Genomic DNA, 26,280 nt, shown 5'->3' with positions numbered 1-26,280 from the left:
TCTTCACCGCATCTTGTAGACGGGCAAACAAAACAGCATTACTAATGGGCGACAAAGAAATGCCATCTGGTTGGAAAAAGTCAGCATTTCCACAACTAATGAGCTCATTGCTGCAGAATAACATCCCAGCAGCAGACAAAAAAGTATACATGCTTCTGTTGATGAGACACCTTCCTGCGTCTGGCTCGGAACAACATCCATGAGCAGTGGGCCACACTCTTTGTGGTTTTATCGATTAGAACAGCACCTTGGCAGTGGGAAAAAGACTATTCACTAGCTTAAGCAACCTCTTTAGTCGATGGAACAAGCCTAAACAAGACATGTAATCCATTTGCATGCCGCCGTAGTGGATGACGATAACCTTGCCTCTACCGAAAATTGCCAGGTCTTTGGAAAGTGCATCCATGTCGGCAAAACTGTGCTCGTACACACCGTTCCACAATGCGTCCACTCCTTCCAACCCGAAATTGCCATCAAAGATTCTTTCCAGGGCATACTTGTGCAGATCTAGTAGAAAGGCATCACCTATAGGCAACACAATGGGTTTTGCCATGTCAGCCAGTTTCACTACGCAGAAAATAATGCACAGCAGTTTGCATGCCCCTTCCTGTGAACCACACCCACAGTACCTGATTGGATAATCCCCAAGTTCATTGTACAACCACATAAAAAGCACAGGTTGTGGCACGTGCGGTTCCCAAAGTACAATGAGGGCCGCACCCCAGGAAAGCAGTAGCAGTCCTTCTTCCCTTTCCACTACCAGTCCTTCTTCCCTTTCGGCTACTTATGAGGTGTCCAGCACCACCTTATTGGGTACGGTTAAATGGGCACACACGATTCCACCAATGCCATCCAAGACGTTACCATCTAACACTGTCTGTGCTGCACAACACTTCATAGGTACTGTAAGAAAATCAGTCTGCTACTGTACTGTCACTTGCCAGCACGTCCAGTACAATTTTCGGTAATAGATTGCAAAATGTGTGCATCCACATTCATCCACTTGCGCACCCACTACCACAAATTTAAGGGACGAGAAATGTTTCTGCAGTATGCATATAACTTTAATGTAAGTGCCTCTGCACACAGTATCTGCCACTGAGTGGCCATTACGGTCTTTAAAAGCATACTGTCCCATCCACTACCATGAAGTGGCACGTTAGAGATATGGGCTTGCATTCATACAGTGTAATATCAACACAGGAACTCCCTGCTTTGCTTCCGGCAATGCTACGAAATGTTTTCCCCACTACCCCACCTCCTACATAAATTGTACGAAAATGGCATCAATAGCAGCATTGATGTATCGTACCCAGGGAAAGGAACTTTCCAAAAGATCATTGTCTGCACAGCTGTACCTCTGGGTAGGCTGCACTATTACAGCAGGCTATTTTTAAATCTGCCCCTTTGTACTCTCCGCCCTCTGCAACGCAGAAGAGGAATGCGTGACTTGGAATGGTATCTCTCCTCCACTGAAATGTTGCCAATAGCTCCCAGTGTCTGCAAAGAGTAAAGTGAGAAAACTCTGAATTATGCAGAAGGCCTTCTACGTTCGCAAGCTCTTCGCTCATCCGTCTCCACCTCCTTCAGGGTCACACGCTTCTGCAAAAAAACAGGTGTTGGTAGATGTGCTTTTTCACCTGGGGCCTCCCCACCGCAACATGCTCCCTGCCACCTTGACACTTGAGGGGAACCATTGCCAGTTCCGGAAGAACCTCAAAGTCTTTCTCTTTGCGTCTGATGTTTCTGCTCATCTCCCCGTTTAACTGCATGATGTACACTTAATCTGCACTACTTACCTGACGACTCTGTGATGTTGGACCCATGTCACCTCCCCCTGACAGGTGAACCCCTACACTGGCTTTCTAGCAAACATTGTACTTGAGGACTGTTTCCTGTATGCCTAAAAGTGCATCCACCACCTTGTGTGTGCACTTATCGGTGCATTTGGCACAATTGGCCCGTATTTTTACTTATTGTCATTTGTTCTTCTTCCCATGTACTGTACATTTGCCTCCCTCCACCCATGCACTTGGGCAATCTAAATCACAGTTGGCCTAGTACGTTCATTGTCTCTGTCTCCCCTCTGTTTGCCTTCCTTCGCCTCGTTGTGCTTTGCTAGACATGTGTGTACGCGCATTGCGAATGCTGTAGCATACAATCGCACATCATATGATATCATACACACAAGGGATGCAAGACAGTAGGATGCCTGTCACTTACCGTGTACACTGCAAAGTGTTTTTTGTTTTCCGCACTAGCCCACTTACTGCACACTTCACAAAATATTGGGCACACTCAGTACACCTTGCATGTTACTAACTGAAAAGAAATACATACAGTTGATGCATACACCCAGGCTGCCTGCTCCTTACATTGCTCACTTCCACCATAGATTTCTGCACTTCTTTGTGCAAAGAAACCTTCTGGTACACTGTTTGAGTACACACCTGACCCACCACCCTTATAAACAATGTCTTCCGCTCCACAGTTTCCTTTCCATGGTTCCCATCCAGAAAATGGCTGGATGTGGCACATGGAAGTGTAAATTACAGCGTAAACCACTGACTTTTCGTGGTAGGGAGGGAGGGGCGTGGGTGGGGGTAGGTTGGGTCTGTAGTACTGTCTCAGAAAAGAAAAGAGTTTTTTGTTTTTTTTGTCCTGGTTTTGTTATGTGCATGCTAGCTTACAAATTTGTTTGTTTTTTATGTCTTTGGATGCGTTTCTGTTCCCTTCTCCTCCTCACACTTGTACGTACTAAACGTCAAAGCTTCTCTTATAGTTCTACAGGATTGTATGCAATGCTGCGTGCAGAGTGGCAAACAAAACATCATTGCCAATGGAGAGCAAAATAAATCCATTTCCTTAGACTCACTGCAAATCTTGCTCCTTAATGCTATCATAGTCTGTGCTGAACATCCCAGCACTGCACATAAAAATACACATGCTTCTGTTTATAAAACACCTCCCGACCTCTAGCTGTGAGCAAATTACAGCCTAATGTGTAACACGTGCAATTACCTACACCATCTGCTCATGAACGCATAGCACCTCACTTTGGTTGGTCCACCAAGTGTAAAATGGTCTCTGCACCCATTATTCAAAGGTCACCATCCTCGGACAGAAACAGAGGCAAATCTACATGGCTGCAGTATGGTATGCTGGCTGTTGTCAAGGGATAGGCTCTTGGGTGTATAACCAACAGCCTACGGCCCTTGGCCATGTACCCAATACTGTAGGCCTAACCTACACCCAGCACAAGATAATGGCCTCATGAAAGAGAACATTTCCCACATAGCACATTCCAGAAACGTAGCATATGATGTGTGGTGTAAAGGGCAACTCATGTCAACCACAACTAGCGCCATGTGCCTCCCTAATGTCCAAGGTGGTTGCAGAATAAGGGATACCATATGGTACCCGACGCATATCAGCTGACTTGTACTGTTCAACGACGTCTACAAGGTCCTGCAGAACAATTTTTTAAACGTCACCACCATTGGAGACATGCATACTTAAAAGTGCATGTCTACGTTATGGTGGTGTGCTATTGAGCAGGCCTCGCCTCTTCAGGCTAAAGGCTTTTTGCCATACACCCAACAGTGTAGGCTTTGGCCACACCCAGCTCAACATAACAGACTTATGCAGGTGAACAAGTGGCCAGGTACATGCAGGTCACCCCTAGCCACTTCTAAGCATCCACTACTTCAGCTCTTCGCCCACCAGACACACTGGAGGAGTCGTCACTCCATCAGGTCCAGGCATATACTACACAGTGTAAGAAGTGCAAGCAATCCCCACACCCATACAAGCAAAAATGTATGCAAAAATCACAAACCGCACATCAAAGGCAACATTGTAAAACCTACTTCACCCCACAGCACTTTTTTGCCAGTGCAAGGTGACCACGCATTCATGGAAGGGCCTACAGGCTTAACACACGCAACACACCGTACTGCAGTGTACGTTGAAAGTTTCATGTGGTCTCCATTGTTCTCCCCTTCTGCCATTGCTCTACCATCACTGACCGCTGGGTCTCACCACACACTGCACATCCTAGTGCAACCTATGTTTTACTTCTCATATCATGTGTAATGCAGGCCCCATCTGCAAATGCGCCTGCCAACTTTCACCTAGGCCACATCTGTACATACATCGCTCAATTACATTGCGTTACCTGTGCATACCAGTATGTGAGTGGCTGTGTACATTGTGCATATTGCAACTTTCTGATGCTAATGACTTCCTTTCATGGCGCAATGTGGTAAAACATTTCCTCAAGCAAGGGTCTTATAAGGGCCTACCCATAGCAAACGCAGATGGTGACATGTGGCTCCCTATTGTGCAACAGGGGCAGTGATGTACACCATATGGTAATCTACCTATAGCAGCTCATGTCTGCTGTTCCACCAAGTGTACAATGTCCTCCACAACCATTGTGTGCTACTCACCTACTCTAAATGCATGCACAGTATCAACTGCATTATATTGTGGAGGCTGTGATGAAGGCCTAGGCTGTTGGGCCATGCACCCAACAGTCCAGGCCTACGCCACACTCACCACAACATAACACAGCCTTGCAGATGGCCAGGTACATATGTGCCAGAAATCACAAAGGCAACATATGCACCAACACTTCAACCCAACCACCACACCATAAAGCAGGGACGCAAGCACAAATGTTCCACTTACCGTAATGCAGAAACATACCACTGTTTTTGGCACTGCTACCCACTTCCAATCAGAAAGCATTTTAAGCATGCCAACCAAACAAGACAATCTTTGCAACATTCAGCCTGCTCCCACCACTCTAATATGTGCATGGAACCAATGGTGCATACTGCACAGCAACACTTACTAATCTGCGCAATGGACACTGTGCAAGGACTTACAAGAAACATTTCCACCAGGACCTCTTCCATATGTACACTATTCTGTTAATACACCCAGTGGACACACTGCACAACTGGTCACTGCACCATCTCCCCCCATACACCGACAACTGTTGGTTGTTCTACCAATCACCACACACATGCAACCATCATTGTGTGCACTGCAGCCAAATCGCACACAATAAGCAAGAATGTGGCAGCTACTTTCAACCAGTGGACATATCTTTTCAACCAGTGGACATAATTTTTTGTGCTAGGGCTGCACCCATGCATGCAAGGTGCTACGAACTTACCTCACACAGTACACCATAGTACATGCTATGTTTACGTCCTCATGTATCGTGGAATGCACTCGCCTTCTGCAAATGTGCCTGTTACCACTCATGAAAGAAAGACATTGTTGCTGTAGCTCGCATGCCATAACTAAGGCTGCCTACAATGACCACACAAGATAGTTGCCTGTTGAGGTGTCCGTGCATCGGCGGAGCATGCACGGATAGCGCTGTCAGACCACCGTCTTCTTATATAATGGTATATATCACGTGAAGTTCTTCTCACTGCCGCACCCTTTCCATCCCTTCTTTCCACCCACAGATGGCGTACACTATGTTTTTCAGATCCTTTTGCCGCTGATACAACATACCGCCGACATGGAACTCTTTTCACACAAGTTTTGACCGCGCTGCGAACATGGAAATAAGACGGCAGAGCGGAGCCAGATATGTCTAATTTTAGTACGCAAAGTGCTACGTTCAAAAGGCACAGGCATGGACCCAGTAGCATAGACCCTTGCCACACAACCGGAACGCTGTCCTCCCATATAACATGGCAGCGTTTCCCAAAAACTTTCATGCACAGCACGCTTCCCTCCAGCCAACCACCGGCCGTGTCCAATGTTCGCCGACATCACGGCGTCCCGCAGGCCAATGAGACTTCGGTCCGCAGAGCGAACAGGGAAATGGGTCCGCAGAGCGGACCCAGATATCACTAATTGTTTGGGACATACATTTCAGTGTTTTGCAAAAAAGGTACTGGGCCGATTTCCACCAAAAACACAATAGCACGCTTTCTGACACAAGCCCCCGTTCCTGCCGCAGATCTGGCGAAAATCCGTCCAGCCGTTCAGGCTGTAGCCGTGTGCAAAGTTTCTCCCCATTCACGATTTGAAAAAAAAAACATTTTGAACCGCCCCTATAATTTTGCCCACACCCCGCTCGAAACCTCGCCCAAGTTGGCGAAATAATTCAGAGCAGGCCATATACTGTTTTTTGCAAAGTTTGGTGAGGATTCCTCCAGGGGGAGCAAAGTTATAAACTGCCGAAAAAGTGCTCTTCCTATGAGTTTAGCAACTTAACCGTAACTACACGGCTGCTAACACGGGCCGTTTAATATACATACAGTCGCCAAACATGGGCCTAGATTCAAATAACAAATGCTGGACCTAAGATGCAATGTGTAAAGTGCTTGTCCCATCCTGCATCCACCATGCCCTGCGCAGAAACTCTTTACTTTCAAAGGTATCCTGCAAACCAGATTTGGGCTGGGGTGCTCTGCTAAGGCTCCTGCAGCCTGCCAATCCCTGCTATGTAAGACTTGAACGCGTGCCAGACACTTACATTAGTCCTTAGCAACTAGAGGGGTGTAGTACTGAGGTCAGCTGTGAAACCTCATGGATGCTGAGTGCATAAAAAAGCACTTCACAGGCAATACTAATTTTACCTTTCAACCCTTGGAACTGTAAAATAAATTAGAAGTGCTCATGATTTGCAGAAGTGCTTCTATATAGTTGATGGCAATACAGCCAAGGGCCTGAAAAGAACCTTGTCTGCACTGGACATTTTGTCGTACTCTGCCTGTTACAGGGCTGGGTAGGTCAGGCATAGCAGGAAGAGCTGCAAAAGATGGCAAAACTGCATGCTTAAAGAGATCTGGAAATTAACGTGGGGGTTACTGAATCAGAATACCTGCAAACTGCTGTGATGTACTGCAATGGCATGCACACATTGCAGATGTAAGTAAAAGACATCTTTGAATGTGGGTCACGGTGATCATCTTTCTTTTCAAATGCCAAAACTGACATTAGCAAACTAGTCCACAGTCAAAGAAAACGTATTCATCACTAATTTGGTAGACCACACTACAATACATAATCGTTCTCACAAGCTATTTAACAAGGCCAAAAGCATGCAACTCTTTCCTGTACTCACTTGCTGCACCTCGTCCTGGCTTTGTGCATGAACTGGTGCAGGCTGTCTCACAATATAGTTAATCTGCCCTACGATGGTCTGTTGAACATGCTGTGGCTGTTTGGATGGATTCATCTGCAAGTTCTGCGGTTGGCTTTGCAAGAGGAGCTCCAGCCCTTTTTGCATTTGTTCCAGTTCGAATTGCTGATGGATTATGTCCAAACTTTGTTGCATGGCTTGCTCGTGACTGCTTTCGCTTTGGACAGATGTCTGCTGCTGCTGTTGTTGCTGATGCTGTTGTTGATGATGCTGTTGTTGATGATGATGCTGCTGCTGCTGCTGCAGCTGAAAGTGATTCGCGTTGAGTTTTTGAAGATGGCCAAGATCCATCTGTACAGAGGGAGCTTCCATAGAAGACTGCACATGCATTAGTTGTGAGTGGCCAGTGTTTGTGTGATTAATGTCTTGTGGTGGAACAATGCAGACAGGGTATGTGTTCGGTTGCATTTGATGTCTTTGCACTTGCTGCTTACCCAGCCAAAAGGATGAATTGTCATGCTCGGGTGGTGGCTGCTGTGCTACCCAAGGTTGCATCAGTCTTAAAGGAGGGGGCATACCCCTCTCAGATTTGACACCTTGCTGCAGATTGTACTGCATTGTCATTTGCTGCTGGTGTTGTTGAATTCCTGGGGTTTGTCTATAGTGCTGATGATGGCGTAGACTATGGTGTGCAAGTGAACTCTTATGCATTTGCGGCGTGCTGGTATGACAGTGGGAACAACATACTGGGGTGGGGCACTGAACTGAAGGTTGAAACTTTGGTGATGTTTTCATGGATTCCATCTGAGAAGTTGTTGTTGGTGGTGGTGCATGGTGCCCCCGATAATAGGATGTCTGAAGTTCTTGGATATTTCCATAACTTGGGGCATCTGCATGAGGTATCTGACCACTATCTGTTACGATGGAACCTGCAAGGAGAACAATGTTAATATGCATTGTTATGTTTTTAACTAGTCCAAGAGCATAATTTGAATTAATGATATGTCTCAATGTGGCTTCCTTTCTCTGAAATTCCTTTTATTCCAATCTATGCAAACCCATTTGCTATCCTTGTTTATTGTATCCTTAATAATTCTCTATAACCTCCATATTCTTCTTAGGATATACATTCTTCAACATCTTGGTACAAGAAAGTCATTGTTTCTACAGAAACCTCTGCTAAACTCCAACTCATTTGACCCTTTTAGCTGATACCTATACATCCATAAGACACCATTAATGCTGTCCCACCAAACCAAGTTCCAATAGTGACTTCTCTCAGTCATATACCCACCTCCATGAGAACTGTGCTTTTCATCCCTTGCTGTAATGGTCCCAGAGCAGCGTCGTCATACTGTAGCCTTGGTGCCTGCTGCCTCCTATGATTGGGCAGACTGTGGCCTTTATTACCAATCAGGAGCCACCGGCAGGCATTAGCCGGCTCCCACTTTACAGACCCACAGGGTAAGGCCCTGTCTGTTCCCTCTTTGCCATCTTCACCGGGAAACACTGGACGTCTGCTTTGCGGTTGAATCTACCACCCACTACCATCTTGGAAGCTGCTGGAGCATCGTTCCACCTCACGCACACACACGAGGTAGGCCCTGATAGGCTTTGGAAACCTTTTTAAAATCATTCCTGAATTTTGCTGATTTTGCTCGATCCTGCCAGTAATTCCACTGCATGTTTAAAATGAAATTGATGCTGCCGCACTGAAGTGCATCTTTGTGCTGGGTGGGTGTTTTACCAACATTTACCAACAATGGGTGTTTTACTATGACAACCTTCCATTGCCTTTCTGCAAAAAGAAAAACAAAAATGAAAAGTACTTTAAAAATGGCTGCCAGAGCAGCGTTTGCTGTACTGTACCCTTGTGCCTGCTACCTCCTCTGATTGGGCAGACTGTGGCCTTTATTACCAATCATGAGCCACCAGCAGGCGTTAGCCAGCCCCCACTTGCAAGGCCCACACAGTAAGGCCCTGTCTGTTCCTGTCCGTGCCTGTCCATGCTCCGGGTCCCACTCCCTTTGTTCTACATAAACAAAATGAAAAAACAATGCTCATTCATTTAATCGCTCCTCTGGACTGTGACTTCCCCCATCCTGCCATCACGTGAGTACTGTTGCTTGGCAGCTACTGTGCCTCCACTTAACTCACTCCTTCTGCTTCTCCAGTCCTTCACCATGCAGTCGTGCCCTGCACTTTGGTGAAATTCCCCCTGCTTACACTCCCTGCACTTCATTTTCATGAACACCAACTCTTATATGCGGTGCTGTCCTGTGCACTCCTCCTTAGTCTGTGTTTTGTTAGTGAAAAAGTTTTTAGCTGTGCATCCTTATGCATTTAAATCGTCTGTAAGTGAAAAAGGCATTTTAGCTGTGCCTCCATTCTGCATTTAAACTGTGTGTTAGTGAAAAAGTATTTTTTTAGCTCTGCCTCCATCCTACATTGCTTGTTTGTACTCCGAATACTTCTTAGCCAACAGTGCCAAGTGGCTCTGTTTCAGAACTGTGTATTGCAGCACACTCACCCCCACCTCACCTCTCACTTTCACTCCATCTCTCTCCTCCTCTCTCTCTTCCTCTCTCCTTCTGTGATGGCACTCTCCATCTCCCCTATCTACTCCAACTGCTACACCATCACCTGGCCTCCCAATTGCAGACACCTATGTCAGTGCATCCTCAAGAGAAATCTTCACTGACATCCTCTTCTCTGTCCCATCTCCTGACCTTGGACCTCTCACCTCACTGCCACTCTCCCACCTTATTCTTCCACATCCATTAATGGCGGCACTAAGTGGGAAGTCCTCCTTGCAGGCTTCTTCTCTTGGCGGCACCAAGGGGGAAGCCCTCCTTGCAGGTGTATTCTCTTCTTGCTGCTGCATCAATGCTTATTTCATCGGCACAGTCCTGGTTCAAGGCCCTCAGGCCAACCTCCTTCTCTTTGACCGGATTCTGCCTTCTCTCATAAATGTCCATCCTTACCCTGTCTCTCTCCCTTCCACCCTCTGTACTCCACCTCCCGAGATGGTTCACCCTTGTCCTGTCACTCTGCCCCAAAAAACCTTCCAAGGCAGCGATCATCTTCACTTTGCAACCCTCAACTCCTGCTCAGACATCAAAAACTCTGCTGACATCTGTCTTCTCCTTGAAGACACTGACCTGGACATACTTGCACTCACTGAAACTTGGTTCAATACCAGTTCAGTTACTTCCTTTGACATACTCCTCCTGGAAGGCTTTAAGATTACCTCAAAATCTCATCCCCACCGTGCTGGCAGTGGGGTTGCCTTAATCTTCCTTGAGTGGATTCCTTCTACCATCCGACCCACCCAGCACTATTCGTCCTTTGAGAGCCTAGTATGCAAATTGGCCATCTCTCCTTCTTCCACCCTGACCATTGCTCCCATCTACTGGCCCCCTGGCACTTACTCCCTGTTCCTCTCTGAGTGGGCAGACCTCTGTTCCTCCCTACTCTCTACCACGTCCAACCTGCTACTACTAGGTGACTTCAACATCCATCTTGACTCCGCTTGCACAGTAACCACCCTCTTCACTGACCTCTGCTCCTCCCTATCCCTCTCCATTCTTCCTTCCGGCCCTAGCCATTCTGCTGGATATACACTAGATGCCATCATCCACTCCAACCTTACTCTCTCTACTCCACTGGTCACCCCTCTCTCCTGGTCTGACCACTCTCTCCTCACCTCCCACTTGGGTCCCTATGGACCTGTGACAACTGCTCATAAAGCTCTGCCAAGCTCGTACACAAATGAGTGTCAGCTGTTGCCTTCTCTCCCACCTTCATTCCCTCTTGCCCACCCAACACTGAAGCTACTGCTGATTCTGCCCTCAGCAACCTCTACCTGGCCATCAACAACAAACCACTTGACATCCTTGCCCCAGTCACGAGGATCCGCCTGAAACCTGCCCCCAAGCATAACACTTGGTACGACTCTGATTCTGCGGACCAAAAATGTAAGTGCATGACTGCTGAACGGAAGTGGCACACTTCAGGCTCATCCTTTGACAAACTATCTTTCCGCCTGACCCAAAGACACTACAGACTCTCCATCCATACCAAAAAAAGAGCCCACATTCAGGCACGAGTGTCCAATGCGTCCAACAACCTGGCTGAACTCTTCAAAATATACAGGAAACTTGCCAATCCATCTGCAGCATCTTCTGCCCCTACTCCTTCCTAGGCCCTCTGCAATGCACTCGCCTCTCACTTCACTTCCAAAACCCAGGACATACTGAACAGCCTTTTCACACATTCTTCCAACCCATCCCTCCTCCTCTTCCCCCAGACCACTGACCCTCCTCCTCCTCCCTTCCCCTCCTTCACTCCTGTCTCCCCTGAAGAAGTCACCAGAGTTGTCAACTCCACGAAGGCCTCTTCCAAACAGATTGCCCCATGCTTCTCCAGAACCATCAAGGAAAATATCGCCTCTCTTGCCCCTTCTCTTGCTGATCTCTGCAACCACTCCTTTGCTACTGGTTCTTTTCCATCTTCCCACAAGCCCTCCCTTGTGCGCCCCTGCTTAAAAAACCCTCTGCAGACCCTTCCTACCCAGCCAACTACCGCCCCATTTCCATCACCCCATTCTTGGGAAAACCCGCTTGAGAAACTGGCCCTCCCCCAACTCAACTTTCATACTGAACTTGTTAGCGGCCTATATGACCACTAGTCTGGATTCCAAGCTTCCAGAGGCACGGAAACTGCTCTTCTGAACACCTGTGAAGAACTGCTTGCATCTCTTGACTCCAACTCCCCTGCTGTCCTCGTCCTTGTTTATCTCTCCTCTGCATTTGACACAGTGAACCATTCCATTCTCATAAAAAGGCTTCATGACACCCTCGGCATTTTGTAGCAGGCACTGTACTGGCTTACCTCCTTCCTAACTGACCATTCCTCCAAAAACATTCGGGGCCCTTTCTCCTCCCCTACTTCCTCCTCCACCTGTGGCATCCCCCAGGGCTTCAATCTTTCACCTTGGCTCTTTAACATATACCTTTCTCTACTGGCATGACTCATTTACTCTTTCTCCCCCAACTTCCAGTGCTACGCTGACGATACACAACTGTTCGTGAAACCTCCCACTGACGCCCTTGCATCCTCCTTCATCCCTGACTGCCTTTCTGCCATTCAGGCCTGGTGCACTGCTAATGACCTCTGCCTCAAAACCAGCAAAACAGTGATTCTCCCTATTGGGTCCCCTGCACCCTACTTCTTCCAGAAACTCTGTCCTTCCTCCATGGTCCCCTCCATCCCCCCTCCTTTGCAGCCAGAAATCTCTGAGTCATCTTCAACTCCTCCCTTTCCTTCCTCCCTCATATTCAAGACATTGTCTGGAAGTCCCACTTTCAGTTCTTCCTTCTCAAAGGAACTCTTCCCTTCCTCACCTTCCCCCAGAGAATCAATTTTACTCGTGCCCTGGTTCTCTCCAGGCTAGACTACTGCAATAGCCTCCTCCTCAATCTTCCTTCATCCACCCTGTGATCCCTCCAGCTAACCCAGAGTAGGGCAGCAAGACTTATCATTGGCCTCAAACCTAGGGGCTGCATCTCTCCTGCCCTTCACTGGCTCCCAGTCTCAGCACAGATTAAATTCAAATCCCTCAGTATCATCTGCAAGGCCATCTGGGGCCAGGGACCACTTTATCTTCAATGCTTCCTGACCAAAATCTCCTCTTCTAGACTCCTTCGCTCCTCTGGCCCAAACTTCCTGCATGTTAAGCGGTTTGCTAAGCAGAGAGCTGGTAGTGGATCACTTTCCTAGGCTGGCTCCCTCCTGTGGATTAGGCTTCCGCTCCCTCTGCGACTTGAGCATGACCTCCTTAAGTTCAGAAAAAAAGACCTTTCTCTTTTCCTCTTCCTTCTGCTCCTCTCTTCCCTGCTAATCATACGTAGCGTAAATGATGTGCAGGGCCCTTATGTGTCCTCGGTGCCCTGACCCCCCACATCTGTCACAACAGCCACTGTCTTCTTCTACTAAACTTACTTAGGCTCACCCTACCCATAGGTGGTTGCACTTACGATCTTCTCCCCTTAGCACTTACCCTGAGTACTTCTCTTTGAGCACCATAGAACCTATGCCTCCCTCCCCTCCCCCTGCGCTTGCACGTTCTGAACACTCACAACAATTTGTACAGTGTATTTCACCACCCGATTAAAACTCTTCACTAAGCTGTTCACCCGTGGATGGTACAAAGCCATAGTGACTTTTACCATACACTGATTCTTGAGGAAATCTGTCATTTATATAGAAATTAGTTGATTGCAATTTTCATTTACCATGGTGATGACCACCACTTTTCTAGTGTATACTTCCCTCAGGAACCACACTGTTTCAGACATTTCCCACAAATGTAATCTCAGACCAATTGCTGCAGTAACCCATGAGGACTAAAGCATGTCACTTGTTTAAAAGGGACCAAGGACAATTGTCTGCCAATCACCCTTGGTAAGGTGGGTGGACTGTATGGTGCCCATTCTCCTAATTAAACGCCTTGTTGCTGTCCTACACTCTTCACATTCTCTTACAAACCATCCTAGATCCTGGTCTATATTGGGTCAACAGACTAAACTCTTTGTCATTGTGATGCCTGAGTGACCTAAGTAGGCCTTCACCATGGTACACATATGAATGCGTTAAGTGGCAATACATTGTTCCCCATTTCTAAGCAGGCAATCCTCAGTCACTGATTTCTTAGTTATAAGGGCACTTGGAAGTAATGAGACCCCCACATGCTTTACCCTGGACTGCCCTTTTCTGATTTACTTCTAGACAGTATTTACAATATGATCCTGCTCCTCCAGAACAACTCACTCCTCACATATTCATTGTGTCATGCATGCACCCTATGTAGGTCTCTCCCCAAGTACCAACATGCCCCTCAGAGGATAGTGTGACAGGGTAGGCTGGAGGGATGCACAACGAGGCTGACATAATGGTAGCTTTAGATAACAGAAGAGAGTTTAATCTAATGAAGGCAAAGTAATAGCAAGAAAATACTTTGTCAAAAACATGAAGAAAATGTCTTACAACAGTTCCAGCAATGGGGATCAGGAATAGCCCCCCGCTTCCAGGCTCCATGATTGGGTCTGGAGTATTCTTGATAGGTTCATCACCTCCCCGCCCTAAGATTCTTGCTCATTAAATTCCCCCTCTCCGACCCCTTCTTGCGTAATTCCCTGGCCCCTGGTGAGACTGCACCATCTGATAACTCCTCCTGCTTCTCTATATTCTGCTTTGGACTGACCTCATCCACTAGAACTCCCATCTTCTCTTTTGCTAGGAAGAATACCACTTCTCCTACCACTGTCCCAGGTACAGTGAGGATCTCTTCCCTCTACCTCCGTCCTCTCTGCCACAGATGTCAAGGGCCTCCACCTCCTTCCAATCCTGGGTGGAGGCTTTCCTGGTGGCACTTCATTTTCAACCTCACCACAAATCTGTCTTCCCTTCTAATGGTCTGCCTCCTCAACTCCAGCATAACACTTTCCCTTTACTTCCTGAAAGCAATGTTCTCCTTCTCCAGTATCCTCCAGACTCTGCCACCAGACTCCAATTCTCCCCGCCTGTTCTCCTCTCAGCTATTCTCGCTTGTCACTCTCCACCAAGCTCCTCCCTCCAATTCCTACTCGAACAACCCGCACTTCTAGAATGAGTTGGTTGATTTTTTATGAGCAGGCCCCCCAGGTTAGTGCTTATCCATACTGTGTTAATTTTTCAATACTGAGGCCTTCGGGCGAGTTGGCACCTTACCAATAATTAAAATAAATAAATATGTATTTAGGGTGTTGTTTTGTGATTGGGTCATGGTTGGGTGGTCATGCGGATTGGAAGGGGGCTGTCCTGAAGTTACATGAGAGACTGCTGCCATCCAAGATTTCCATAATGTTATAGACAAGTATGGAGTCTGTCCTCATCCCTCTGGAAGTTATGACCTGAAGGAGTCTGGACCATCCTGTTCTCCAGGCTCATGGACCAGGAGTCTACAAATCTTCAGATCAGCATGAGGAAGTGTCTGCGGCATTTGCACTCCCTTCTTCATGGGGAATTTCTGAATATGAAGTTACTGTCTAGACTATTTTCTTGTTAAAGTGTGACTTTGTAATTGTGGGACTTCTACTTGGTTACACACATGTGAATCACAATGGGAGAGGGTTTTCTGGCACCATTTACAATGGGAAAATGTATTACCTGCTTCTCTGGAACTGTGAACTGTTACAAAATAGTTTTCTAAAAGAGTGTGAATGGCTCTTACAATGTGTTCACTGTTGGAAAAGAGGCTCTTTAAGTGTAAGGCTCACCCCGCTCACCCTATGATGGTCCATAGCGTGGGTAGAAGTGATGTGAGGGGTCCTTTGACCTTTTCGTAAATTGACCTTTATCACATCATGAGCAATGGAAATGTAAGTGTCCCTTTGACTAGCCCCTTGGTGGTTTGTTCATGGGCAGGTGGGTTGGGATTGGGAAATTACCTGTGGCTGCCCCTTGGGGTTTCAGAATCTCTATAGGGTTTGTAGAGAGGTAGGTGGATCATTCCTCTGACTCTCTCCTGCTGCAATGCAGGGGCCCAGTTGGGGTGGCTTGGGGATATCCCATCTACATCCTCTGGTTCCAGCATCCACTAGCTCAGGGTTGTACCTAGTCCCATTCACCATCCCACTGTGGGCTTTGAAGGTTATGTAGGGGACTTAGTCACAGTAGCCTGCAGTGCCAATATGCCTCCTAGTTGTAGAGGCTTTGCATATGTTTGATACTTTAATGTTCTGTTCCTTATCCAACACAAATAAGTGACACACCCATTGTTATTGTTGATTTCTGTATATTTATGTCTGTAAATGTATGATCTTCAGTAAAGTATACCAAGCCATAGTCCTCCTCCTCTTTTCTTTTGACCTTCTCCTTCCCTTCACCTGCCATTCTAGAATCATATAATCCCTACATCAAAGTGTTCTCTCACAAGCAGAATGCAACATATCCCCCTCCTTTCACTATTACAAGAAACTTATCATCACACCCTCACGTTCACTACCCTGCACAGATTCCACCATCTCCATTCACTCATCAGCACCTAGTTCTTGTAATCTTAACAACCTCAGCAGGTTTACTCAAATGAGAACTTGACTTCTGAACATTAAATGACAGTTTTATCTTAACATGGTCACCTTTTTAATACCAACATACCCTGTTATCCTAGTGATATCATAACTCCTTTTCATTCTCTCTCTCTTCTCCTCCAGTTTACTCAGATCCATTGTTAGATCCCCACTATGAACTCCTCTTTTCAACAACTCCTCCATCTATGCAGAAAACCTGATATCTCTACAATGTCTACCTCTCATAATTTCAAACTGGGCTTTATCTGTATTAGGATGTCTTCTTACCCTGTATGCACAAAAAATGTTACTCAATGCCTCATCATCCAACTTTGACTCTCTACTTAATTATATCATATTTGTTACTACCCTATTGAATCCTTCCACTAAGCCAATAGCTTGTGGAGGATATAAGAGTGTTATGATGTGTCTAATCCCCTTTTCATTCATAAACTCAGCATCTTATGTGACACAAGTTGTGTCACATTGTCAGTGACAATTTCTTTTGGAATTTCTTCCCTTTGAAAAATAGCCTGAGGAAATGATATGGTGCTCTCTGTGTTAACCTTTCTGACAAACTTTACTCCTGGCCAATGATTATAGTAATCAACTAACATCAAAGCATTCCTCTTCTCAGGCCTAAGCCCATAGAACTGCCCAATTAGCCAGCGGTGGAGTTCTGGTAATAAAAATCTTATCCCTCTCATTACATTGATTGCAGTCTCTAATAAATCTTTATATGTCTCTATCAACACTTAGCCACCAAAAATGTTCCATCACCAAAGATGTAGTGCTCATCATACCAGAATTACCTATATGTGCATTAGCAATAATGTCCCTCCTTACATCCTCAGGGGGCTACCACTCTTTCACCTCTCCTCAAGATACCACCTTCCATTGATAATTCTTAATTAACCATTCCAAATGGCCTGACATTTGTTCTCTTATTCTTGCTTAGCGACCACCCCTCAACTACATATTTGCACACTTCCTGAATCAATGCATCACTATTCTGTGCTCTCGTCCCTACATCTGCCCGTTAACACACATACTTCTGCTATAGGCATTGCATCATCCCCCACATTGTCTAGCTTCTCTACTCCCACTATCAGCATCCTCCATAAGCGACCCGCAACCTTGTTGTGTTGTCCTTCCCTATATTCAATACTGCAATTATACAGTATTAGTCTTGACACTAGTCTGAACAATCTTGGTGATGCTTTTTCAGCACCCCACCTTCAGTATTTTGAGTAGGGGCTTATGATCAGACTTTAAAAAAAAGGGGGGCTCCCCAAACAAATTATGTAAAATGCTGAACACCCCAGGCACAAGCTAAGCCTACTTTCTTGATTGCTGAGAACCCTCTCTCAGCTTGCGCCAATGTCTTGGATACAAAACATATTGTCACTTGACTTCCTTTTCCATCTTCTTGCATGCACACTGCTCCCAGACCCTTATTATTCACATCAGCAGTGATAATGGTAGCTCTTTTAGTGCCAAATGGCTTTGAAGCCGGAGCTTTTATAATGCATTCTTTCGCTCTCTCTCAACAGATTCTTGCTGTCTCTCTTTCCATTGAAACTTTATACCCTTCCTCATGTGCTCTCTCATTGGCTCCACAGCAGAGGCAAAATCTCTCATTATTTTTGCATAAAACTCACAAGAACGACAACAATTTTTCCTTATCAGATGGCTTAGGGGCCACAATGATACTTTTGATTAATGTCTCCTTGGCCCTTATCCCAGTTTTGGAAAAGATATTCCACCTCCTCTTGACACAGTTTGCACTTTGGAACTTCACGGTCATCCCACACTCTTTCAATTTGTTTAAAACCTGTTCCAACATTAATGTATATTGTGTGTGTTCCATCCTTTGTATATATTAAAAAGTCATATTGAACATGCATGACACCTCTCAATCCTTTCAACAACTTTCCTTTTAGTTTTTGAAACACAGATGCCACTGAGGCTAACATGAATGGCATTCTATTACATTTTTAAAAAAACAACACAGTGGAATACATGCTGTCAAATGTTTTCTTTCTTCTGTTAGTTAAATTTGGTGATATGCAATGCATAAATCAGTGGTCGAAAACATGCAGGCATCTCTAATATCTTGTATCAATTCTGTGATATTCGGTAACAGATGACTATCAACTACAATGTTGTTATTCACACCCCTTAAATCAATGCTGAGTCGGATAGACTTGTCGAGTTTCAGGACAATTAGTATAGATGACGGTGTGCAGTCATAATGGCGAAAATAAAAAGTCGAATGACAAAAATGTCGAAAATAAAATGTCGAAAAAAAAGTCGAAACTATTATTTTTTTATTTATATGTATTTTTTGAGTTTGGTAAGTATAAAAAATGGGTAAAATAAAAAAAAGGGGGTTGGGGGGAAACCCCCCATTTCGAACAAAAAACGTATTGAAAAAAAATGTGACTTTTTTTTTCGACATTTTATTTTCGACATTATGATGTTCGACATTTTTGTTTTCGACCAAATGACTATAAACCATAGGTGACACCCATTCAGAACTCTCCATCACCTGTATAATGTTTTACTTCATCATATCTTGCAGCACAACTTGCAATGGTCCTACTAGTCTCAGGGGTATTTTCCTCACCTTACTTTTGACCACCACTGCATTTTCCTTTATCTTGATATGGTGCTGATAGCCTCTCAGGGCACCTATCTTCTCTGAAGATATCTAAGGAAACAATTCAACCAATGTGTGTTGCCTAAAGTCATTGCCTATGGCCAATACCTGTTGCATTGCTCCAGGCTGTAGCTCAATTTCCAAACTCCCCTTGGTGTCACCAGCTCAGGGTGGGAGGGTCTTTATCAACCACATTCACCTTACCTACTATCTCTCTATCTTTGAACTAAAGTCTCTCAGCGAACCAACCTATCATCCCAATTTGCTGACATGAATATGTGCAAGGCTCTTTTGGGACTGGATTGAGGCTCCACACAACTTCTTCTAGCTGTCCTTTATACATGTTGTGCAGAATCATAGTATGTAGTGACCCATAGTCTGCCATCCGCTGCTTAGGAACTCTTGCAATTTTCACATGACACATAGGTCTTTCATGTTTTGCAAAAACATTTGAGTCATCATCAGGATCCCATATCATCAGAACATCTCTTCCGTGTCTGCTCTCAGTAGCAATTCCTCTTTTACTGCTTCACACCTAGTGATTGCACCTTCATTTATTAATGCCACTTCCTTCCTCTCACTTGATTTGTTAGTTTTATAATATTTGTACCTGCAGGCCTTCGCAACATGACCCATTCTTCCACATATTTTGCATAACTTTCTGATGGCAAAACAAATATTGGATGTTGCAATGTGATCTCTCGCACCGTATCTATAGCACCACAAATTAGAATGCATTTTGTCAGTCGTTTCTTTGCATTCATTTTTATTCTTCTCCCCTTTGACAAGAGTGACACACACCTGCATGAAATCTGTGTTCTTTTCCTTCGCTATTTTCTTGCAGGCCTCCGATGACCTCTCTATGCTTTTAGCTATGCAAATGACTTCATCAAAAGTGGGTTCCAACTCTTCCCATATTCTCTCACATATCAGATCGTTTAAGGTGAGCAAAAACATTTTTTGGTCTCTAAGTATCTAAATACCTCATGTAAAAATTGTCAAAAACTGCAACGTGTAGCAATACCTCTTAAAGCTGCTAAAAAATGTATCTATCATTTCTCCTGGTAATTAACCTCTGTTGTAGAAAGTGGGCCTCTCTAATGTAACACTTTCCTTTTTTTGTATTGCCTCTTCATTCTGGCTACTACTTCTGCATAAAGCAAAGTGGAGCAGAAGGTGCACCCATAAGTTTGGGGCAGAGATAGTTTTAAATCCATTTAAAAAATCAGAGAAAGAAAGCTTCTGGGTGCGAGGGAGGAAAAGAGGCCCTGGCACAGAGCCACCATAATATACAAACACAGAGAGAAGAGGATCCAAAACGGAACCCTCCCGTCCCCTGCACACCTTTATATCCCGTCACTTAGATGGTTAAATATTGATTCAAGTGGGTTTTCAGAAAATGGATCAAGTCTTTCTATTAATCAGCAAGTTCAATATCAAAAAATATAGCAATGTTGACTGTGGTTCATACAGGAAAAATTAGTTTTATTGCAAAACGCATAAGGTAGAGAAGGTTCAGTTCAGTAAGGGTGGCTGACGCATTTCGAGATGAACATTCTCTTCTTCATGAGCCAAAACAGTATTTTTGAACTGAAAACAGATAATGTAAAAGAGAGATAAGAAAGGATTGTCAGGATTTTGTAACCATGTAGCAAGTACAACAAGGACCAAACATCACCAGTGTTGTAACACAATTAAATTTCATTGTTACAGTGTGTATGTACACATATCCGAAGCCGCTGGGAAACTAGGCTATATTGATCTATGTTGTAAGTATTGTAAAAAGCTTACAAAAGATAAAACGAACTCTGGTTAAACAGGACAGTAATGGATAGTCATTCGCAAGTGGGAGAAAAAAAAGTAAGAGAAAAATGAAAAAATGGATGCGCTCACCATGACCATGCGGTCCCTTAGTGCATCTGCGTTAAGTATTCCATTAAAATAAAGAAATGTTCACTATTACACTATGTCCAGTGTAAAAGTAGGATCACACGTCTCAAAAGTAAGGGTTCTCCTGTTCACCAAGTCTGCGCCCTGAAAGTCAGGGTAAAGGGCATGTAACATGTGTAGATAAGTTAAAAATAGGAAATATGTAGAAAATTAGAGAAATCATGACTCACCCTTGTGGTAGGGATGGCATCCTAGAGAGGGTAGAGCCCGAGAATATGAAGAAGTTGGCAACGTGCTACTTCTGCATAGACATCCCCTCTGTCTACATACCTCTTTCAACTCTGATCCTAGGTTATGCATAAATAGTACTTTTTTTCTAGATGCAGATAGTCTGTTGCCATCTATCGCTTCCAGGTATATCAAATTCCACCTCCCATCTTCTCCAGGGCATAGGAGGGCATCCTCGAGTTTGTAGGAATTTAGGGTGGTGGGGCACTTTAGGTGCTGCATCGCTAGTATAGGCTTCTTTACTGCGTCAAAATGATTTTTTTCAGCACATGAAAAAACTGGGTCGAAGAAGAACATTTGCTGATTACCATGGAGAATGACAGCTGCTTGAGGACGTATTGCCTAGGTCAAGCAGGCTCGGTTGTCAGGTTAGCATGATACACGAGGCACAGCTGTAGGTCCTTTCCTTTAATGACCAAGACTGGGAGATAACGAAAACTTTAGCCTCGAGCCAGGCTTCATAAGTAAACAGAGCATAACAGCTGATTCACACTTGCTCCAGAGTCAATGTAAATAAAAAATTCAAAGTGCCCTCATGTTTAAGCATATACTGACCTTGTGTCAGCTGGTGGCACACATGAATTCGTGTGGAGGGTGACAGTAGCAGAAACCTTGTCCAGGATGGTTTGGCTGGCAGGTAGACAGGTCAAGCTCGTCGCCAATTGTTATGTTCCTTATGCAACACAAATGAGTGATACTTCCACTGTCATTGTTGTTTTCATTAGTGTATATGTATCTCAGTAAATGAATCATCATTAGTACAGCACACCCAGCCACAGTCCTCCTTCTCTTTTGACCTTCTCCTTCCCTTCACCTTCCATTCTAGAATCCCATAATGCCTACATCACAGTGTTCTCTCATAAGCAGAACACAGCATTTATCCGATCTCCATCACTCTCAATGGCATTCTTTTTTTTTTATTATTAAGTTTATTGAATTTTATAGAAAACATACAAGCAACAAACTTATCAGCATTGTAATCGTAGAACTCATTGCATAGAATCCACACCCCATATCCATCCCCAACCTTCACAGAATCTAAAAAGCAAAACAGGCCAACTAATTATCACATGTCATCCAAGAACCCACCCCACATATCATCAAACAATTTCAACTTTTTGTTCCTGCGAAGGATAACCTTCTCAATTCTGGCCACTTGCCTCAAGTCCTCCACCCATTCTGAACAGGTCGGTCTCTCATCACATTTCCATTTTCTCAAAACAATTTTTTTCGCAGAATTTGTAGCCATAAAAAACCAGCATTTCTGTGGATAAGTGAGATCTTCCACTTTATCATCCTCACCCAAGATGATAGTGTTATAATCAAAATCCTCTTGCAGTAATAGAACCTCATTAATCTTTTCAGTGACACTCCTCCAAAATGTCCTCAGTTCATAACAGTCCCAGATCAAGTGTTCAAAGGAGCCGACATCATGCTTACACCTCCAACAGGACTCTGAGTCAATCATCCCTCTCGCATAAAGTCTCTGGGGAGTCCAAAACACTCTATTAAGAATTTTGATTTGGCGGCATTGTTCTCCAAGATTAATGGATGTCAGAGTTACGTTTTTACAAAGAAACCTCCACCTCTCCACAGTCATATCAGAGCCAAGGACCTCAGACCACTTAGTTAACAACCCCTTTGCTGGCCTGTACTGTTGGCTCAGATTTCTATATACTTTGGACGCCATACCACCTAATGTCTTATATTCAGGTAGCCATAACTGCCAACCACCGCCATCAACAGTTCTCTGGTTCCGCAGCAAACCTCTCAATTTTCTGTATTCACCCACTGTACAGTCTCTGAGATCTTTAATTTGTGAAAGTCTTCTATAGCTGATCCATTTGCCGTCTTCCATCAGATCACTCAACCATAGTACACCACTCAGGAGCCAGTTCAACCACAATAGCGGCCTCCCATTCAGCAAAATACCTGGATTCAACCAGATAGGGATGTAATCATTATCACATACCTTACGCTTACTTTTCTTCCATAGTTCCCTCCAACAAGTTCTCAGGAATCTTGTCGGCGGAAATGAGCGATAACCAGATCCATCCACCGTGGACAGTATGGCCCTAGGCGGCAACGGAGAAGAACTACTTGATTCCGCCAGCGTCCAAACATCCTCCGAATCTTCAATAAATGGAACCAGATGCCTGGCTCCAAAGGCCAAATGATAATTCTCAAAGTCAGGAACCCCCAAACCTCCACAGTCTTGGGGCAGCTGCAATTTCCACAAGCTGAGGCGTGGCTGTTTGTTCTCCCAGAGAAAAGACTGGATTAAACTCTCAATTTTCCACCAATGGCCCTTCTTTACGTCCAGGGGAAGCACACTGAGCACATAGTTGATTCGCGGTGTTGATGTCATTTTGATGGCATTCACTCTCCCCCAGAGACTCAATTTAAGTGCATTCCATCTCTTCAGGTCCACCTCCAAAGATTGAATCACATGTGTAATATTGACATCCATTATTTTCGAGACATCATTCGTTAGCCAAATCCCAAGGTATCTCATCTTATTCGGACACCACTTAAAGGGAAAACCCTGCATCTTCAAAACAGTGCAAGTGGTTGATGCCGGCAGCGCTTCCGACTTGGTCCAATTGATCTTGTATCCAGAAACCTTGTTGAACACATCGATCAACTCCATCAGCACAGGAATGGAGCTCTCCACATTCTGAACCACCACCAGCATGTCATCCGCATACAACCAAACTTTCTGGGAGGCTGCACCAAAGCGTACGCCCTCAATTCTATCCTCTTCTCTTATCCTCACAGCCAGCAATTCCATGGCGATCACAAACAGAATTGGCGACACTGGACAGCCTTGCCTCGTCCCTCTCCCAAGTTCAAGTCCATGCCATTAGTCCGAACACAAGCAGGCGGCCGGGAATACAGCAGTCTTATCCATCCGATCATGGTATCTCCAAAACCAAAGCCTTTCAATATACTTAAAAGATATGTCCATTCAATACGGTGGAAAGCTTTCTCAGCATCCAAGGACAACGTCACCACATCATTATGGTGTTCTTTGCTTTCATACAGTGTCAGCAACAATCTTCTCACATTTTCTGAAACATGTCTGCCTTTTACAAATCCAGATTGGCCTAAATCTATGATATCCATCAGCGCATTCTCAATCCTCAAAGCTAACGCCTTGGCGAAAATCTTGTTGTCCGTGTTCAATAAACTGATCGGCCTATAGCTGCCAGTTTTCACTGGTGATCATCCCTCCTTCAGAAAAACGGAGATTGAAGCATGTCTTGTTGAACTTGGAAGGCACCCATTCCTCAAAGAGGCGCGCAGCATCTCTAGCATCAAAGCAAACACCTCTTCTGGGAAAATTTTGAAAAGTTCAGCTGGTAGCCCACCCGGGCCTGGACACTTCCCAGAATTCAGCGCATAAGCAGCCAACCTGAGATCCTCCACGTTCAAATCTCTTTCCATACACTCCAAGGATTCCAAACTCACTTTCTTCATATGGCAGTCATCAATGAATTGACCAATTGTACGCTCAGATAAGTTGATCTCTGAAGAGTACAGGGTTTTATAATACGACAGAAATGCTGCATTAATCTCCACAGGATCAAAAGTCACCAACCCATCCTGTCTTTCCACTGCATTGACAGATCTGCCACTGTCCATAACCCTCAACCGATGTGCCAGAAGTCGATCACATTTTTCTCCTTTTTCATAGTAGTTGCTTTTGGTTCTAAAAAGCAACCACTCAGCCTTCGAAGAATACAAATCTTCCAATCGTCTCCTTTTCTGCTTCAATATTTTAATAGTCTCATCTGAAAAGTTTTGCATATTATTTCTCTCAAGATCCTGAATGTCCACAATAAGCTTTTTCACTTCTGCATCTCTCATTTTTTTCTTTTTGCTGGACAAACCAATCAACAATCCTCGCATATATGATTTGAAGGCTTCCCACACAAACTCCACCCGGACTTCACCAGTCCAATTCACAGATATAAAGAATCTCGCTTCTTGAACAATTTTGTCCACAATTTCATCGTCGTCCAAGAGGGAGACATTCATCCACCAGGTGTTAGACCTAGGAACCGGGAAGGTCAATTGCAAGTCTATGGAGATTGGAGCATGGTCCGAAACAAGTAGTGATCCGATGTTACCCCTTTGGAATGATTGTGTACAGAGGCCAGAGGTCATAAAGAGGTCAATTCTCGAATAAGCATTATGCCTTGCAGAGAAGAAAGTATATTGTCTCGTAGAAGGGTTTTGCAATCTCCAAACATCTGTGAGGTTCCATTCATCAATTAGTCTCTTTAATGCTGTTCTTTTCAGAGCGTTGGCATTGTCCACACCCCCCACACTTTTATCAAGTCCAGGTTCTAAAACCACATTGAAGTCCCCTCCCAAAATCACATTAATCGCATTTACATTCTGCAACATTTGCGTTAAAGCTACATAAAAACTACCATCACCCCCATTCGGAGCATATATATTGCAGAAACAATACTGAGCATCCTGAATATGTGCAGTGACACATACTATCCTTCCATCCCCATCCTTCAAACACTTCACCCCAGTGATCTGGAGATTCTTCCTAAAAAGAATACACACACCCCTAGAACCAGTAGTGAACGATGAACCATAAACATCACCAACCCACTCCTTTTTCCACTTATCTATATCCGCATCTAACAAATGAGTCTCCTGAAGCATCACGACATCCACCCCCATCTCCCATAGTTTACTCAAAATCACCTTCCTCTTGACAGCACAAAGTGCACCATTCACATTCCAAGATACCACTCTGAAATTCCTCTGATAAGTGTAAGACATTGCTAGATCCCGTTTCCCAATCCTTGCAATGAATTCACAAGACACAATGCTACCTAAACCTATAGTCAAGTAAAGAAATAAAATAAAAAATAAAAAAACACACTCCTGGGCTTGAACCATCCAGAACATCCCTTCCAGCTACACGCTGAAAGGGACTACCCCCTCCCTCCCTTAGGTCAGCCTATAGAAAGCCCATAAAGGGTGTCACAGACCACATTTGGTCAAATTCAAATGAAGTTGAAAATACAATTTGGTCTAAAGGAATTCCCACAACTCTCCAGCAAGTGAAAGCACAAATAAGAGCATTCCTGAATAGATGCAACATCCCCTACTCAAAAACGCTAAATACCACACCATGTGTCAATCACATGCCTAGACAAAACCTGAGTTCTCTTATTATAACCATC

At 44.7% G+C, this 26,280-nt stretch overlaps 1 protein-coding gene across 1 annotated transcript in view; it reads right to left on the bottom strand.

Moving 5' to 3' along the window:
• Positions 1–26,280, bottom strand: part of TRIM66 (tripartite motif containing 66) — a 482,967-nt gene that overhangs the window by 176,756 nt on the left and 279,931 nt on the right. The window contains exon 8 of the mRNA XM_069623711.1: positions 7,100–8,046. Coding sequence (XP_069479812.1) covers positions 7,100–8,046 — 947 coding nt within the window. The remainder of the gene's footprint in view (positions 1–7,099; positions 8,047–26,280) is intronic.

The sequence above is a fragment of the Ambystoma mexicanum genome, chromosome 11 (genome assembly GCF_040938575.1).
Source record: "Ambystoma mexicanum isolate Mex_15411 chromosome 11, UKY_AmexF1_1, whole genome shotgun sequence".
Classification (NCBI taxonomy): domain Eukaryota; kingdom Metazoa; phylum Chordata; class Amphibia; order Caudata; family Ambystomatidae; genus Ambystoma; species Ambystoma mexicanum.
This window is presented reverse-complemented; position numbering and strand designations above follow the sequence as displayed.